This window comes from Megalobrama amblycephala, linkage group LG4, assembly GCF_018812025.1.
Source record: "Megalobrama amblycephala isolate DHTTF-2021 linkage group LG4, ASM1881202v1, whole genome shotgun sequence".
In the NCBI taxonomy this organism is placed as follows: domain Eukaryota; kingdom Metazoa; phylum Chordata; class Actinopteri; order Cypriniformes; family Xenocyprididae; genus Megalobrama; species Megalobrama amblycephala.
The window spans coordinates 31,847,140-31,864,874 of record NC_063047.1 but is presented as its reverse complement, the minus strand read 5'-3'; the positions used below and the strand labels follow the sequence as shown (position 1 = coordinate 31,864,874).

Sequence of the window (17,735 nt, the reverse complement as noted above, 5' to 3'; positions counted from 1 at the left end):
ATTTATCCATGGCTAATGTAATGCCAGCACAAAAAACTTGAGACCTATGAGAGAATAATTTAAAAATACTATTATATAGAGGCCTACATTTTTTAAAGTAACACATTTAGATATTTATATGATTTAATCAGCCACTTATTTGAAATACATCATGCATTAATACCATACAAAAATATCTCTGTCAGTGCATGGCGATGTTAAAGAGTGCAATGATTCTGGACATAATTAAATGTTTAGATTTAAAACAATAGTTTGACTAGGCTATAGGCTACTAAAAACTTACTAAAAGCCTGCAGTACTGAATTATATTTGTGGGATTGGCAACTTTTCCATTGATATTATTGTATCTTGTCTTCAGCCCCCTCCCTCCATTACTCTCTCTCTCTGTCTCTCTGCTATATATAGGCTTCTGCATTGCAGATGTCCCATAACTCAAAGCCTGCAGTTGTGTGTGAGATCTTGTTTTAATTCCCAGGTTAAAGCTGTTCAATCTTACACACACACACGGACTGCATAACTGATACAGCATGATGCAGCAGAACAGTGAGATTCAAATACACTGCATGGTCGGTACAATATGCCAAAGCAACAATAATCACCTTGCTGCAGTTGTCTAGGACATTTGAAAAGCTTTTGCATTTGGCATTAATATTTTTAGGTTTGTTAATCTACAAAGGCTTCTTTTAGACTATTTTGATACCTATAGGGTTAATGTGGACAAATTAAATTAGTGTTTGTGTAGCCACCAGTTCACTAGAACACAACATAGGCCCACTCAAGGCAAGGTCAAGCAGAAACTGCAGGCAGAACACCATTTACACTAGAGGATTTACTGTTAAATGCGGCACTGCATTTCTGAGTTCAAATGCTTTAAACAGCTTAACTGACACAAGTGCATGTTATGAGAGACAGACACCGTCTATTCAAACTTACCTGCAGCACATATGAATTCTTATTCCGACGATACGCCTGTGAACTGAACACACGAGTGACTGTCATCAAACATGTTTGTTTGTTTGTTTGGTTTGGTTTTGTTTTGTTTTTTAATGAATGCTTATAAGTCGGAAAAGGTAATGGGAATTAAACAGTTTTGCAATTTTGTATTGAATCACACGAATATATCCTATGTGAATATGTGGTCTTTACCGCCACCTAATGTCCACCCTTTGCAACGACATTTTATTACCCAGATGACTGAAATTTTGTCTGAAAACGAATTAAATGTTCAACATTTAATGTTGGGCTCTTTGATTTCATGATCGGTGAAATCATATTACTGTTATGAAACGCAGTTTAAACTCATACCTTTTAACCCTGACATGACTATATCATCCTCGTATGAAGCAGATTTATAACAGCCGCGTTCATTCTATTAATTAATGTAGGCTACTTGGTTGCAAATCATCAGACAGCTTACAGGAACTATTACTGGATGGATGAATATTTAATAAATTGAATAAAATTAACTCTTAAATAAGAATGACATTTTATTTACCAGGGTATAAATAATATGCACTGCTGTGCATCTATTAATCACCACCCAAAATTATAAATGCACATTAAACAACACTTTACTTAGTAGACTGACTGATATTTAAAACACACATACACACACACACACACACACACACACACACACACACACACACACACACACACATATAATTATGAAATTTCATAAAAAGATGTACTTAAGTCCTACTCAAGTGGGTCAAAAAGCATTCAAGTTCAACTAATTGTATTTAACATAAATTTTGATAATAATGTGATTAGCTGTCCGAAAACATTAAATTCAATTCAGTACTGTGGCGGTAAAGACCACATTATTTCTGTAATAAGTTTACATTTTTTAAAGTGTACTTTGGGTGTATGTGTCATTCATTCATATAATAATTTTCATGTTATACATACAGTGCACAGCATAAATGAGTACACCCCCTCTGAAACTTCTGAAAGTCAGCAATGACTCAATTACTTAGAAGACATGTTAGGGTTCTTATCTTTAGAGATATAATGTTCCAGCAAGTCAGCTTAATCAATTACCAAAGAAGCATGTCAAAATTATTCAGCAAAATAAGATTTTCTTATCATGGTGATAAAATGTTGTAGCAAAAATCAGTACACCCTCTTAAAAGTTACTTAATAAAACAAAATAAAAATTTTCTGGTGTAAGTTTAAGGCAATGTTTGATCAACAGGTAAGTATGTTGAACCAAAACATTTAAAGAGAAGTAATTTCTTGACAATTACAACTGTTATATAGCCCACTGAATCATTCTCAGACTTAATGCTGACAACAATGGAGGCACTTGGGAGAGAACTGTCAGGAGACATTTCTTAGCACAAGAGGACAGTGCTACAAGAGGATTACCAAAGCATTGTTTTAAGTGTGAAAATACAGCAAAAGTAACAGAGAAATTCAAAAACAATGGACTTGTGACAAGGCCCCTGAAATAACCAGGCCTTCATTTTAAGCTTTCATTTAGTGATGAGGGATTTTTTTGCTAGACAAAGAGCAGGAGAAATACCAAGCGAGTGTCTCAGAGCCAGCAAAAGCTATGAAAAGAGTGACTGTTTATCTCACAGAGTAAGATGCAGCCTGCAGAAATGACATGCATGGTTGTTGTTCTCACTGGAACTACCTACTGTAGCCAAAGCACAATAAAGTAAGTTAGCCATTTCCAAAGCCCATATTTACAAAATATAGATTCTGGGAATCAATACTCTAGTCTCATGTGACCAAATCAATCATTTTGGATCTAACAGCATCCAAAATGTTATGGTGTTGCTAGAGGAGGAGTACAGTGAGAAGTACCTGGTTCCCACAGTAAAGTTCAGTGGTAGTAAAGCTCTTATATTAGGATGAATGAGTACTGAAGGTGTGAGGGAGTTGTGCTTTATCAATGCTGTCATGAATTCCCACACCACTGTGTAATTTAATACACAAACTTGAAACAGAAGATGTTACCCTTTCCTCATTCCCTGCATTGTTGGGCATTTTTTTCAACATGACAATGAGGATATGCATTCTCCCAAGGTGAAAAACCTTCTGTGGACATGTATCGCACTCAGTCTTTACACTCTTGAGCGCCTGTGTGGGATTCCTCTCCCCATTAAAGACCGGGGCATTTAAGGAGCTCATCATCCAGGAGTTAAACAGGACAGATGTGACAATTTGTCATGAACCTGTACACTCCGTGCCAAGAAGGGTCAGAGCAGTATATTCAAAATTATGGAGGGCATACTAAGTACTAGAATATTACACATTTGTTGAATTAAATCTAGGGTTTACTTATTTCTGCAATCCTTAATTTAAACAAAATTGGCTCATTTATTTATGGTTATTAGTGACATTTCTAAGTTTTTATTACGTAGATGTTTAATACATTTTAGTTTTGCCATCTTTCTATGAATTGTATTAGTGATCATAAAGAATACATCTTTTGTATGTTCAGAAGTGGTGTACTCATTTATGCTGTGCACTGTGTAATTATAATATATATAATTTATACACACACATTTCTGTATCAACCCTGATTAAAACTCATTGGTATCACACTGCACATAACACAATTGTGGTTTCCCTTTTGACCCAAAAAAGTTGAGTAATGTTTAAAAGAATGTCAAAAGACCATGGCAGACAACGTAAAACAAGAACAAACATTTTGGTTTTGTATAAAATGTTTTTATCATTTCCATTTTTCAGTATAAAACAGCTCCATAGCTCTGGCCAATTCAACAAACAATTCCACAGTCACAGGAGGATAGATCAGACACTTCCTGTTTGTCTCTCTCTAAAATACCTGACATTTGGGTTGGGGTGGAGGAAGCGGGGGGCTTATTTGCCATTCTAGTTTTGGCGATATAACATTAACACAAAACTCTAACAAATCACTTGTGGTTAGCTAGTATAACATTAATATTAACTTAAAAAAAAGAGAATGGATGAATGGATGAACACAAGCCGATCTGGTCACACATCCCAAATGCAAGTCCTTGAGTCCATGTCAGCATAGCAACCCCAACAGGAACTATGCAGTCTTCTGCTGGCCCTTCTTACCGATCAGAGACTTATGGATGTGTGGAATCACACCTGTGAGAAGACACCAAACACGTAAGTGCTTAACATCTGTCAAGACATCAGTATGTATGCAACATACACAAAATAAACTAAAACTCCAACTTACCACCACCAGCAATGGTTGCCTTGATGAGGGAGTCCAACTCCTCGTCTCCACGAATGGCTAGCTGTAGATGGCGAGGAGTGATACGCTTCACCTTCAGATCTTTTGAAGCATTTCCTGCCAACTCCAAAACCTACAACAAGAATTAAACATGATTAATAGCTTGCCACACATCAGCACATATTTGATTTGCAACATGCAAGTCAATGCCCGTGTCTCACTTCAGCTGTGAGATATTCAAGGATGGCTGCGCTGTACACGGCTGCTGTTGCTCCCACACGACCATGGCTCGTAGTGCGGGTCTTCAAGTGCCTGTGGATACGACCCACTGGGAACTACAAATTTCAGATATGCATTGCTTAGAAATTAGGATCTGACATTTTTTATTTGACTAAATATTGTGACCCAACTAATTTCACATCTACATCTATTTATCTGAAGGAAATTTAAACAGATCATTTATTTCATGAACAGAAAACCAGCAGCAGAGCAAATAATAAAAACAGAAGCTTACCTGAAGTCCAGCCCTTTGTGAGCGAGACACTGCTTTCGCCTTGGCCTTGCCACTGTCTTTACCAGCCTTTCCTCCTGCCTACAAAAGAATATACAGACTCAGATCCAATGCATACTAACATATTCAAGCATTTCAGTGCACAAAACAAGAAATTAACATAATCAATAACAGTATGAAAACAATTATAGGGGGTTCTGGTCAATCATACTCCATCAGCATATTAGCTGTGCAAACAAATTTAAAGCATACTTAAAAAGTAAAAATGTATTATTTTTTACATCTACTTTTTTAAATGTTAAAATATACATCATAAAAACCATTTTAAATATGATCTCAATGAATACAAACCAAATAATACATGTAATAATTTATGTAATGTTTTACATATGAAATTTAATATTACATTGCATATAATTTAAAATACATGTTTTGATGATTTGTAAAATGACACCTTGTTACATACATATATAAAAAATAATGTTTTATAATATTATATAATATATATAAAAAGTAATATTTTATATTATATATATATATATATATATATAAAATTTTTATTTTATATAAAAATTATATGTAACAAGTTGTAAGCAAATGCGTCAAATATTTTACAAATCATCAAAACAAGTATTTTTAATGCATTACTCATTAAAATTAATAATTACCGGTGTACAACATTAAAAACTAAAACGCAGGTTGAGAACATACTCCACTTCTCTTGGCAATTTGCACCGTTTCCCATCCAGAGGGTATGAGTAAAACTCTTCCTTCAAATGAATTAAAGGTTACCTAAAAACTTGAAGCAATGCCATCTGCCACTTAACAGAATGCCAATGAATCAATTAACAGCCTGTTAAAGCAGGTAAATCTCCCGCTCATATGACTTGCACACTAAACTGACAATATAGTTTGTCCGTGTTTCTGACATAAACATGCACATGCAAAAAAAAAAAAAAAAAAAGACGCATAGAGCAATTCCTAGGAATGGGGTCTCTGAACAATTACACAATAAATGAAGTTTATATAAACTGATCAGCACGAGCTCTCCACTGCCGCTTACGGATAGAGTTTAGGTTAGCTATACCGCTTGGAGAAATTCCACGACAGCTGCGATGTATATCAACAAAACCTTTCAAATATATACGATAGTTAGGTTTAAGACGCAAATCATTTACATTGGGACAACATACGTCGTGATTAATTACAAAAAGACTATTAGCACGCGCTACTCTCGCAGGCTAACAGCGCAAAATCCAACCAGCGTTAGCTCGGTGCTAGCCGCAGAATATTTAAAAAGACGACAAATGAGCAGTATTACAAGCGGAAGTACATTTCGAGTTACAGAAAATAATTATACGGAGCAAGATTAAAAAATTCATACCATTTCAGCGAAGTATTACTTTGAATGGGATCCGAGGAGGTCTGGCTAAAATCTATTTCGCCTCTTGACTCGGAGGAACAATAAACCCCGTTCAGCAGAGAACGCTCGAGGCATACCGAGCGGTGCAGTCAGCCAATCAGAATCTCCGTTGTTTGTTCGAATTTCGGGAAGGCCAATGAGATTGCAGCATGTATCTGCTTCTACCATCCCCCATTGATGAATGATGTTTGTACGGATAACACGTAGGCGGGACTTACAACTGCCTGAAATTTACTTATTTAGAAGTGGTAAATGATCATCTGACATTACAAAAACACATGATTTCATGTGAACAACAATGTTTAAGAATAAGAGTAAGATATATTATAAAACCACATAAAAACAAATAACACATTTTTCTTTTTCTAATTCTCATATTTAATATCGATCATAATTATGTCACATGAGGCGAAATCATATATTAAAACATTTTCTGTTGATAATAATAAATTGTTTGTTTTTTTAAAAGATCAGTTTAGGCTACCGGTACTAAAATGTCAAAATGAAACTCTGACATTGATATGCATAAAGAAAGGGAGCTCTAAAAATCTATTTTTGATTTAACATTTTTCCTTAATACAGCTTGCTGAACTTATGGATTAATATTTACACTTAATAGTCAGACTTTTTGATGTCAAGGACCCACTTTCCGAGGCACCCGATAATATATGAACGTGATTAGTATATTTGTTTGCATAAAAGCATGTATACAAAAGGCACAGGTGCTAGTAAGCATGAAATGATAAAAATAACATGTTGTATGGTAAACAAATGATTGTCTCCATACTGTAATATTAAAATAAAAATGTAAAATAACTGTAAAATATTTACTTTGCCTTCCCAGGTGAAAAAAAAATGTAGATGTATTTAAAGTGCTCTATTTTCGTGCACTAATTTTGTACTTAATATACTAAAAGCTCTTCTTTAGTACTTCTTTAGATAATCTTAAGAACATCTAAGTGTACTCAACTGTGCTATTTTGAGACACCATGAAATATGAACTAAAATGTGCTTTTAATATACTATTTCTGTATTTAAAAAATTTATTTAGATAACACTTGTTGTACACTATGGTTTCAAATATACTATAAGTGGTGTCTAAATACTTTTTTTTTTTAAATAAAGGGATCGTAGCCAATGTTAAAAGCACATTTTAGTTCATATTTCATGCTGTCTCAAAATAGCACAGTTGAGTACACTTAGCCTAGATGTTCTTAAGAGAAATACTAAAAAAGAATTTTTAGTATATTAAGTACAAAATTAGTGCACGAAAATAGAGCACTTTAAATGTACTTTTTTTCACCTGGGTTATGTTGGCAGTGTATCTTTTTTCAGGCAATACTGTTAATGAAGGTAAACATTTCCAGTTCTTTTTTAATTCGTTTCAATAGTCTCCGTATTAAACGTAATTAATCTTCTGCCTTTGCCTAATTATTTGTATAAATGACGTGCATTTTAAAATCTGTCAACATTATAATAGTAAAAAATGTATTTGAAACTATTTGTGAAAACTTTATTTAGAAGTTCTTATTTGTATATTTAAAGGACTTGAAAATTGTGACTGGGGAATGATTCTGTATGTACTGTAAGTGTTATCTGCAATAAAGTGCTTGCTTTTTGCACGTTATCGACACCACTGTACACCAATCGCCCATGGTACTGTCAAAACAATAAGGCGGGACCTACACTTTGACAGGCAGTCCAAGTGAGCCAAAGAAAATGGGGATGCGGTATTTACTCGCACAACGGACAGGTTGCGGTCCAATTAGAGAAGCGAATGTATGACTGACACGTCAAACGGCCAATCACAAGATGTTCTAAGACAGTGACGTTCCCAGAGCTATTGGCCATTCACACGTCGTTCTCATGCCTCTGAACGGGTCAGAAGGCGGGACCTGACGACATACGGGTGGGAAAAAATAACGCAGCTCTGGGTGATGGTGAAGATGGCGGATGGGGATAGTGGGAGTGAGCGCGGTGGAAGCAGCGGCGGCGGCGGCGGTGGTGGCGGAGGAGGGGGTGGAAGTAGCGGATTCCAGCCTTTCCAGAGGGATCAAGAGACACAGGAGCTGGCGTCCAAACGCCTTGACATCCAAAACAAGCGGTTCTATCTGGATGTGAAGCAGAACTCGAAGGGCAGGTTCATCAAGATCGCCGAGGTCGGCGCTGGTGGCTCCAAAAGTCGCTTGACACTTTCCATGTCAGTCGCAGCGGAGTTTCGGGACTACCTGGGGGATTTCATTGAGCACTACGCCCAGCTCGGACCCAGCACCCCGGAGCAGATCGCCCAGTCCTCTAGCGGTGAGGACGGCGGGCCTAGACGGGCCTTGAAGAGCGAGTTCCTAGTGAGGGAAAACCGCAAATACTACCTCGATTTGAAGGAGAACCAGCGGGGGAGGTTCCTCCGTATCCGTCAGACCGTCAACCGCGGGCCTGGAGGGTTTGGCGTCGGAGGAGGTGTGCCCGGGGGTGGCATGCAATCCGGGCAAACCATTGCCCTTCCTGCTCAGGGTCTCATCGAGTTCCGCGACGCTCTGGCCAAGCTGATCGACGACTACGGCGGGGATGACGATGAGCTGGTCGGCGGCGGCGGCTGCGCCGGAGGTTACGGGGAGCTTCCCGAGGGCACGTCAATCACGGTGGACTCCAAGCGGTTCTTCTTTGACGTGGGCTCCAACAAGTACGGGGTGTTTCTGCGGGTGAGCGAGGTGAAGCCCAGTTACAGAAACTCTATCACGATACCCTTCAAAGCGTGGAGCAAGTTCGGCGGGGCTTTCTGCCGCTACGCCGAGGAGATGAAGGAGATCCAGGAGCGACACCGAGATAAAGTGTACGAGCGGAGAGGAGGAGAGGAGTCGGAGGGCGACGACATAGATGACGACTGACCCGGACGGGTGTTCCGTTGCTGGGGCAACCTGACAGAGCGTGAACCGCGCGCTGGAGTGGAAAGAATTACCGTGCATGAACCGAAGAACATTAATGCTCTATGGCGAATAAAGATGTTTGACTGAGAAACACTGTCATGTATATGTAAGAGAATCCTGTTTAAAGCAGTATAGACGATGTTTGGCTAGATAAATGGATATTTCTGCTGGCTGCTCTATAGGTCTTGTCATTTTGAAAGTTCTCCCTTTTACAAAAGACATCCCCTCACACAGAGACTGAGTTAACAAAAGAGTCAAGCAGGGCGTTTAGTGTTAGTGTATTCAGATATGATTAAAAAAATCTCTATACTATAGGTGTTTTCGGTGTTGTACCATATGATGGAGAGCAAACCAGCATCATCTGAATGACGTGGTGTGTGAATCTCATAGTTAGCTCATTCAGGAAGTGTTCTCTGCAAATGTGTGTGTGTGTATATAAATATATATATATATATATATATATATATATATATAAGACTCAGATCAAACAGTGTACAATTTGGAGACCGTTAAAGAGTTCAACTTGTGGACACACAATACAGTTCAAGCAACAATGTACAAACAGTTAAAATGGTGCTATTAAAGTAAAACCATGCTCCGCCACCCCGCTCTGACTATTGAGGTTCATGCGGGCTGGCGAGTTTTATTTTGTTTTCCTCCTGTTTCTTGTCAGGGTGGAGCAAATCACTCTGATTGTATGTACTAAATTGGGAAGTGGTGCATTAGTGCGGATGCCACTAAATTATCATTGATACTGGGTTTGATTTGGCTCTTTTAAAGGGAATGATACTGTAAGCCTGGTAGGCTTTACATCAGGTCATGACAAATTAGAAGTTTTTGAATTGAATTTGTGAAGAGCTTTGGTGACAAAACTGGAAAGGAAATCAAATGTAGAACAACACCCATCTGGGTTTAAATAGATATATTTTTAAAAAAAACAATATACAGAAATATATATATACAGAAATATATTTATATATATAGACGTATAGAATCAATTATAAATGCTTCCTGAACAGGCTATTTAAACAAATAAAACTCGGATGCAATTATATATAGGGGAATATTTCTTACTGCTTTTCCATACATTTCCTATAGTCCTTATATGGTTGGAAGAGCATTCAAGATGATAAAATTGTACACAAACTAGACTTGACGATGTTCTCCGCTTAGTTTTTATTCCTTTTTTCAACAACCCAAATGACAAAACAACACTCTTCTTCTTCTTCTTCTTTTTTTTTTTTCTTAAACTGTCTCTTTCTCTGCATATTAAGTTTTTAGGTGTTACATTTCTGAGTCTTACTGCAGCTTGTCAGCTTCTCTTCTCCTAGATCTGTCAAAATGTGTGTGCCTGTTTGCGACTTCCCTCTGTTATCATCCTTTTTTTTTTCTTACTGCTGAGTGTGGGTGTTATACATTGTTAGTTTGATGAGAGAAAAAGGAGTGATGTCCCTTTGCTGACCGTTTCGATTTTCAGGCCTTCTTTAACAACATGAATTAGCCATACACACCATCTGGGAGCCATAGTCATTTTTAAGTAATATTTTTTACTAATGTCAATATCCATATAAGTTTTGACCTCATTCTTGTCTGTACTGTGTTATGTGATAAAGGCAGCTGTTCAGTCAAGTGTGTACTGCTGTAATTCTCCACAAACTTCCTTTGAACAATAAAAATTATCTTTGCTGAGAACACGAGTGTTTGTGTATATATGTTTTCCTCTGATTTAATGTTTCATTCTTTCACAATCCTTGAAAGCTGAATTTTGCTGAAAGAAAGTGTTTTTTCCGGAACACAAACATCATGTTTGTTTTTAAAGCTGTCCCAGTTTACTTCAGCTAGAAATAATGATCTAGGCATCTGCAAACTCCCCAAACAATCATCTTTATACTTTACAAAAAGTAAGTCTTTTGTAATGTTTAGTCTGTAACCTAGTATTGTTTATATTCACGCATTTTAGCTGAACTACAGCAGTCTTGCTATTTCACATTATAATTTCTTGTGATGAATGCATTGATGAGAAGGTGCCCTAGAAAGCCAAAATGAACTACATCTGAATTCATGAATACCGAGGTCTGGTTTTAATAGGACTGCCCTTACACAGAGCCTCTTATCTGTGTGAAACAGAATCTTGCAAACTCTGTTTGTTCCACTTCACAGATTCAGTTCGGCCTCAAGGACATTGCAAGCAATTTCTGCAGAGAGGGTTTTGCTTAGGATGGTGCAGCTGATGACAACACTGAAACAGCCTGCACTGTTTAACTGTTTATCCTATGGAAATGAATGTTACTTTAAATTATGTGGTTGTTGAGGAGAGCTGTGCTATGGTGACAATAAAATGGGCAACTTTTTGACTTAAAGGGTAGACCAAGGATGTCCAAACTCGGTCTAGGAGGGCCGCTGTCCTGCAGAGTTTAGCTCCAACCAGCTCCAAAACACCTGCAGAAAGCTTCTAGCATGCCTAATTAGTCCTTGATTAGCTGGTTCAGGTGTGTTTAATTGGGGTTGGAGCTAAACTCTGCAGGACAGTGGCCCTCCAGGACTAAGTTTGGACACCTGACAGTCCACCCAAAAAAGAATATTCTGTCATCATTTACTCACCCTCATGTCATTCAAAACATGTATGATTTTTTTTTCTTCTGCTGAATATAAAATATGATGATTTGAAGAATGTTGGTAACCTATTGACTTGCATTGTATTTTTTGTCCACGTGACGGAAGTCAACAGAAACTGTTTGGTTACCAACATATATCTTAAAGGTGCCCTAGATTATGTTTTTAAAAGATGTAATATAAGTCTAAGGTGTCCCCTGAATGTGTCTGTGAAGTTTCAGCTCAAAATACCCCATAGATTTTTTTAAATTAATTTTTTTAACTGCCTATTTTGGGGCATCATTATAAACGCGCCGATTTATGCTGCGGCCCCTTTAAATCCTGTGCTCTCCGCCCACAGAGCTCGCGCTTGCCTTAAACAGTGCCTTGACAAAGTTTACACAGCTAATATAACCCTCAAATGGATCTTTACAAAGTGTTCGTCATGTATGCGGCATGCATGCGTCAGATTATGTGGGTATTGTATACTGTTATATTGTTTACATTGATTCTGAATGAGTTTGAGGCTATGCTGCGTGGCTAAAGCTAATGTTACACACTGTTGGAGAGATTTATAAAGAATGAAGTTGTGTTTATGAATTATACAGACTGCAAGTGTTTAAAAATGAAAATAGCGACGGCTCTTGTCTCCGTGAATACAGTAAGAAACGATGGTAACTTTAACCACATTTAACACTACATTAGCAACATGCTAACGAAACATTTACAAAGACAATTCACAAATATCACTAAAAATATCATGATATCATGGATCATGTCAGTTATTATTGCTCCATCTGCCATTTTTCGCTGTTGTTCTTGCTTGCTTAGCTAGTCTGTTGATTCAGCTGTGCACATCCAGGCGTTCTGCCCTTGTCTAATGCCTTTCATAATGATAATGTTGGGAATGTGGGCTGGCATATACAAATATCGGGGGCGTACACCCCGACTGTTACGTAACAGTCGGTGTTATGTTGAGATTCGCCTGTTCTTCGGAGGTCTTTTAAACAAATGAGATTTATATAAGAAGGAGGAAACAATGGAGTTTGAGACTCACTGTATGTCATTTCCATGTACTGAACTCTTGTTATTTAACTATGCCAAGATAAATTCAATTTTTCATTCGAGGGCACCTTTAAGTTCAACATTATACAGGTTTGGAACAACATGAGGGTAAGTAAATGTTTGAAGCAATGTCCTAGCAACCACTCAGTTACCCTAGCAGGGTGGGGGAACTCCAGTCCTGAGAGCCACAGTCCTGCAGAGTTTTGCTCCAACCTTGATAAAACTCACCTGCCTGTATCTTTCCCTTCAGACCTTGATTAGCTTGTTCAGATGTTTGATTAGGGTTGGAGCTAAACTCTACAGGACTGTGGCTCTCCAGGACCAACGTTCGCCACCCCTGTCCTAGCAACTATATGAAAATGTGCTAAAAAAAAAATCCATTCAGAACACTTTAGCAACAATATATCAATGCTGGGTGAGTTTTGAGAATAAGCATTATTTACAATTACGGAAGATGCATATATTTAGTTTTCTTTTTGCTCTAAATTTGTGTTCTTGACACTTTCAGAAGTGTTCAGATCATGCATGTCGAGATTTTCAGAACAGTTAGTGCCATGAAGAAAACCAGAGAGCAAATTTCAGAGATGCTGCCTCTGTGGATTTCAGTGCCCGTGGGAATGGATTGATTCTGGAAAGCAAGTCGAATGTTGCAACAGGCTATGCAAGATTAGAAATATTACTTACTTTGGAATTCATTAGCAGTTTTTTGTGTGAAATGTGGATATTTTGGCTTCAAAGAAGAATGCATTCTTGTCTGAGCCTGATAAGGAGTTTCAGATATTCAAGAAAGAAGTTGTATTTTAACAATATAAATTTAAAATGGTAAATAGCCCAGTCATGTGCTCAAGGCTGGTTTCTCAGAATTGCACAGAATATTAAAAATTGATGAAGAATTTCATAACATATATAAATATATATATTATCAATGCTTCTTAGTTGACAGGCAATATATTTAACATCTCATGCTTTTAGATAAACTTAGCTCCTAAAGGGCTACAGTCCTGCAAAGTCCTGCTCAAAAACACCTGCCATGTTGCTTTAAGTAATCCTGAAGGCCTTCATTAGCTGGTTCATGTGCATGTGTTTAGTTCAAGTTGGAGCTAAACTCTGTGAAACTGAGTTTGACACTTTTCAGATTTTTCTTCAAATACCCCGTTAATCTCACACGCAATTGTTAAATAAAGCTGTAATAAAGACCAAATACACAGTGTAGAGTTTAAAGGTGAAGTTAAACTCTTGAATTAGAACCAAAAACGTACTCCTTGACTTTCTATGGAATGCAGTAGAATGTGACTGAATACATACTTTCTGATGTCATTCATCATAATTTTTTACAGTAAAAGCCTGTAAAAATGCAACGGTAAAAACCTGTTAATTGGTTAACAGTAGTTTACTTTCTCTATACAGTGAAAAGCTGTAATAAACCTAATGAGACTCTTAAATTTACAGTTTTTGGAAGTGAAAATTACAGTGAGAAACTGTACACTGACATATCACCATCTATCTCACCTTCCCCAAACTCCATTTCCCAGCATTCCTCCTTCTGCTCACCTGCTCACCCTCAGCAATCACCCGCACCTGATCATCATCACCTCATCGCCACAGCAGCATAAATGCACACACTTCACCCTAGCACATTGTCTGGTCTCATTAGTATATGGACTCACTTACATTGTTCAGCGTATGCTATTGTCTGCAGCGTCTCCCTGATTTATCTGTGTCTCCAGTGTCTTCATTCCCCGGACTCCTTCCACACTCCACCATCTCCACCTAAGTGTGTGCTCGGCTGCTCACATCTACATACATCACATCTATGAACTATTCATTTCTACATCATTGTGAGTCTGTGTTCCATTACAGAAACCCAGACATACTAAAAAGAAGATGAGCAGGAATTAAAAAGATGTGTGGGACTTTGCGGGACAGCGGCAGCCGGGATCTGTTTTCCTACACCGCAAAATTTTGCCTCCTCTTCCAGACCAGCCTCTTGGTAGACAAGACCATCAAGGCTTTGTACAAGATTGGGGCCAACTATGTTGAGGCGACTCCCTTCCTCGTCCAGAGCCCAGAGGCGACTCCAGTCCCTGAGCCCGTTCCAGAATCCGCTCCAGCCCTGCTGCTCACCTGCTCACGCTCAGCAATCACCCGCACCTGATCATCATCACCTCATCGCCACAGCAGCATAAATGCACACACTTCACCCTAGCACATTGTCTGGTCTCGTTAGTATATGGACTCACTTACCTGTCGATACTTTCCTTGTTCAGCGTATGCTATTGTCTCCAGAGTCTCCCTGATCCTCTGTGTCTCCAGTGTCTTCATTCCCCGGACTCCTTCCACACTCCACCATCTCCACCTAAGTGTGTGCTCGGCTGCTCACATCTACTATCTCCTCCAACCACCTGCAAAGACAAAGAACTGTCAGTATTCTCTCTCATTATTACATTCCTGCTTTGACTGTCATACTCACCTACCTGTTTGCCATACCTGCCACGATCAATAAACTCTCATATTCATTTCTACATCATTGTGAGTCTGTGTTTCGTAACACTTCTAGTCAGATGATTCTTCATATTCCTAAAACTAGATTAAAATTAAAGGGTGATAAGGCCATCTCTGTGGCTGCTCCACACTTATGGAACCCTCTTCCAATGCACATTAAATCTTCCCCATCTGTGGATGCCTTTAATTCTAGTTTGAAGTCGTATCTTCTTTTTTTTTTTTTTTTTTTTTTTTTTTTTTTTTTATGGCTTTTAGAACCGATTAGAGTGAACAGGATTTAATTTTGTTTGTGTGACTCTATGTAATTGCTTTTGTTGTATTATACTGGAAAGCACTTTGGTCAATGGCAGATGTTTTAAATGTTCCATAGAAATAAAATTAGTATTGTATCTTATATTGGTAAATGAATGTTTATTGCATTATTTTATCAGTTAATGAAATATGTTGTTTACTGTTAAATTCAATTCATAAAAGCTAAAATGTTGCTACCTAACCACAGCTGCCTTTTTTTTATTATTATTATTGTACTGTATATTCTTTTTTTTCTTTTTTACAGTGTGCACAGTTGTTTGCATGTATGTGATCCTCCAGCATGTCCCCATTTTCAAGAGGGCAAATCACTAATAAGCTTTTTTGAGAAAAAGAAAAAAAAAAAGGTTACCACCATTGCAGCAACTCCTGCATCTTACGACCAAATCTGTAAACTGATACAGTGTCTGCGTGGGCATCTAATGTTGAACAGCTATCCCTACTCAATCCCATAAAGTCCTGCTGCATCAATACTGAGATAAACCTAGTGATCCTCATCTGACGTGATTTCATAACTCACAGACACACACACACACACACGTGCTAAGCTTCACTGATGACAGTTCAAGGGTATGCAGTGGCACGCCTGGCAGAGAGTCCGTGATTTAGGAGATTATTTCACATCCTCTGCCATCCTGAGATGGATGAGGATAAGATGCAAACAGCTGTCAGCCAGACTGTCGTTCATTCAGATTGTGCTGAGAGCTTCATGAACAGTCACTTTCAATCCACTAATCCTGACAGATATCCATTCACCTTGCAGTGCTTATATGCCAGGCAGAGCAGACATGGTTACTAGTTCCACTTCCTTGTCTACATCTTTGTTTCACCATTGAATATTACCATGTTCTCTAAAATATGTGCTCTGCACTTAAAAATGAGACGTATTTGTGTTGTGAATTATTGGCTCGATTAATACAATAAATAATGTTAATACATTTTAATGTTTGATTTTACATTTTATATTAAGCAGACGCATTTACCTAACGCAGCTTACAAATAATATACATAGAAATACTTATGTAAATACATATTTATATTTATACAAGTGCATATACAGCACATACCTAATGTGCACCTCTGTAACTAAGTCTTCTTACTTTGTTTTAAATTCTTAATTCTTATTTCTGTCTATTCTTGTGTTAAATATGTACACCAGAGCCAGTATTATTTTGAATTAGAATTTATTTTTATATATTTTCAATTCAAGTTTTAGTAATTTTGTTGTGTGTTTTTGTCATTTTTATTAGTAATCAACATGGAACTTTTCTTTAACTGTAAGTCCTTGTAATGTTTACAAGTTATAGGATAAAAGTGTCTGTCAAAATGACTACACTAAAGTCAGAATAATGAGCAGCGATTGAGATTTGGAGGACAGTAATACACTATGTAGAAACTGAAGAGTGTGATGAGGAGGAGCTTAACCAGGAGGGCTTCAGAGAGATGTGACTCATGACAGAGAAGCTCTTCTGTGTACTGCAGGGTTTCCAGTGCTATATTTAGCTTTCGTGTTGCCATGTATGTTCTGATATATATGCGGAAACAAGCTAAAATGCATATACTTGTCCCTAAATTCGCTCAAATACTGCCATATCATTTGTCCAGTTTTTTTAGATTTGTATAAGGGCAGATGACAGGCTTTTTCACTTTCTCATCGTCATTCATACAAGACAAAGACACTTATATGCTTTATATAATGCTTTATATAAATATATGCTTATTTGGTAGTAAAACAGCACATTAATAGATTGCAATATCAGTTGAACACCATAATGCTTATACTATCCAGGACGATATGCTTAATTTTAAACTATGCATTTTTGCATTACAATTGCATATATTATTTAGTAAATGCATAATACAGAATTTAGCAGTGCTTATATTTCACTTAGAAACATTTCAACAAGATCATCAGTCAGTTCATTTGTAATGGTTTTTCTTGTTTTTTTGTTTTGTTTTTTTTTGCCTTATGGGAGTTCATCAATATAAAAATCTTTCTTGAGAATACTGAAAATATGAATTTAAAAGTAAATATACAAAATATAATAATAAAGAAAGAAATACATCAGCAGATATAAAATTCATATTTGGCAAAAGGGTCAACAAGAAGAGTAAGCTTGCATAGCGAGCTAATTATATGTTATTTCACATTTATTAGGCTTTCACATTATATGGTTAATAAATACAAGAATATCGTGCAGATCACTACTAGAAAAACTACGCATA

At 37.4% G+C, this 17,735-nt stretch overlaps 2 protein-coding genes and 1 long non-coding RNA gene across 3 annotated transcripts; 2 read left to right on the top strand and 1 right to left on the bottom strand.

The window, feature by feature from the left end:
- Nucleotides 1-3,662: 3,662 nt before the first annotated feature.
- LOC125267352 (histone H2A.V) lies at nucleotides 3,663-6,234 on the bottom strand. The gene is made up of 5 exons (XM_048188894.1): nucleotides 6,079-6,234; nucleotides 4,698-4,775; nucleotides 4,405-4,518; nucleotides 4,187-4,316; nucleotides 3,663-4,092 (listed from the first exon to the last, which is right to left on the bottom strand). The coding sequence occupies exons 1-5, from the start codon at nucleotides 6,079-6,081 to the stop codon at nucleotides 4,031-4,033; spliced, it is 387 nt and encodes a 128-aa protein (XP_048044851.1). The 5' UTR covers nucleotides 6,082-6,234; the 3' UTR covers nucleotides 3,663-4,030.
- A 1,805-nt stretch (nucleotides 6,235-8,039) lies between these two features.
- Nucleotides 8,040-10,733, top strand: purba (purine-rich element binding protein Ba). Its single transcript, XM_048188893.1, has one exon. The coding sequence runs from the start codon at nucleotides 8,055-8,057 to the stop codon at nucleotides 9,000-9,002; it is 948 nt and encodes a 315-aa protein (XP_048044850.1). The 5' UTR covers nucleotides 8,040-8,054; the 3' UTR covers nucleotides 9,003-10,733.
- A 2,188-nt stretch (nucleotides 10,734-12,921) lies between these two features.
- LOC125267350 lies at nucleotides 12,922-15,220 on the top strand. Its single transcript, XR_007184655.1, has 2 exons — nucleotides 12,922-14,472; nucleotides 14,559-15,220. It is a non-coding gene; the product is annotated as an uncharacterized LOC125267350 (long non-coding RNA).
- The last annotated feature ends 2,515 nt before the right edge of the window (nucleotides 15,221-17,735 follow it).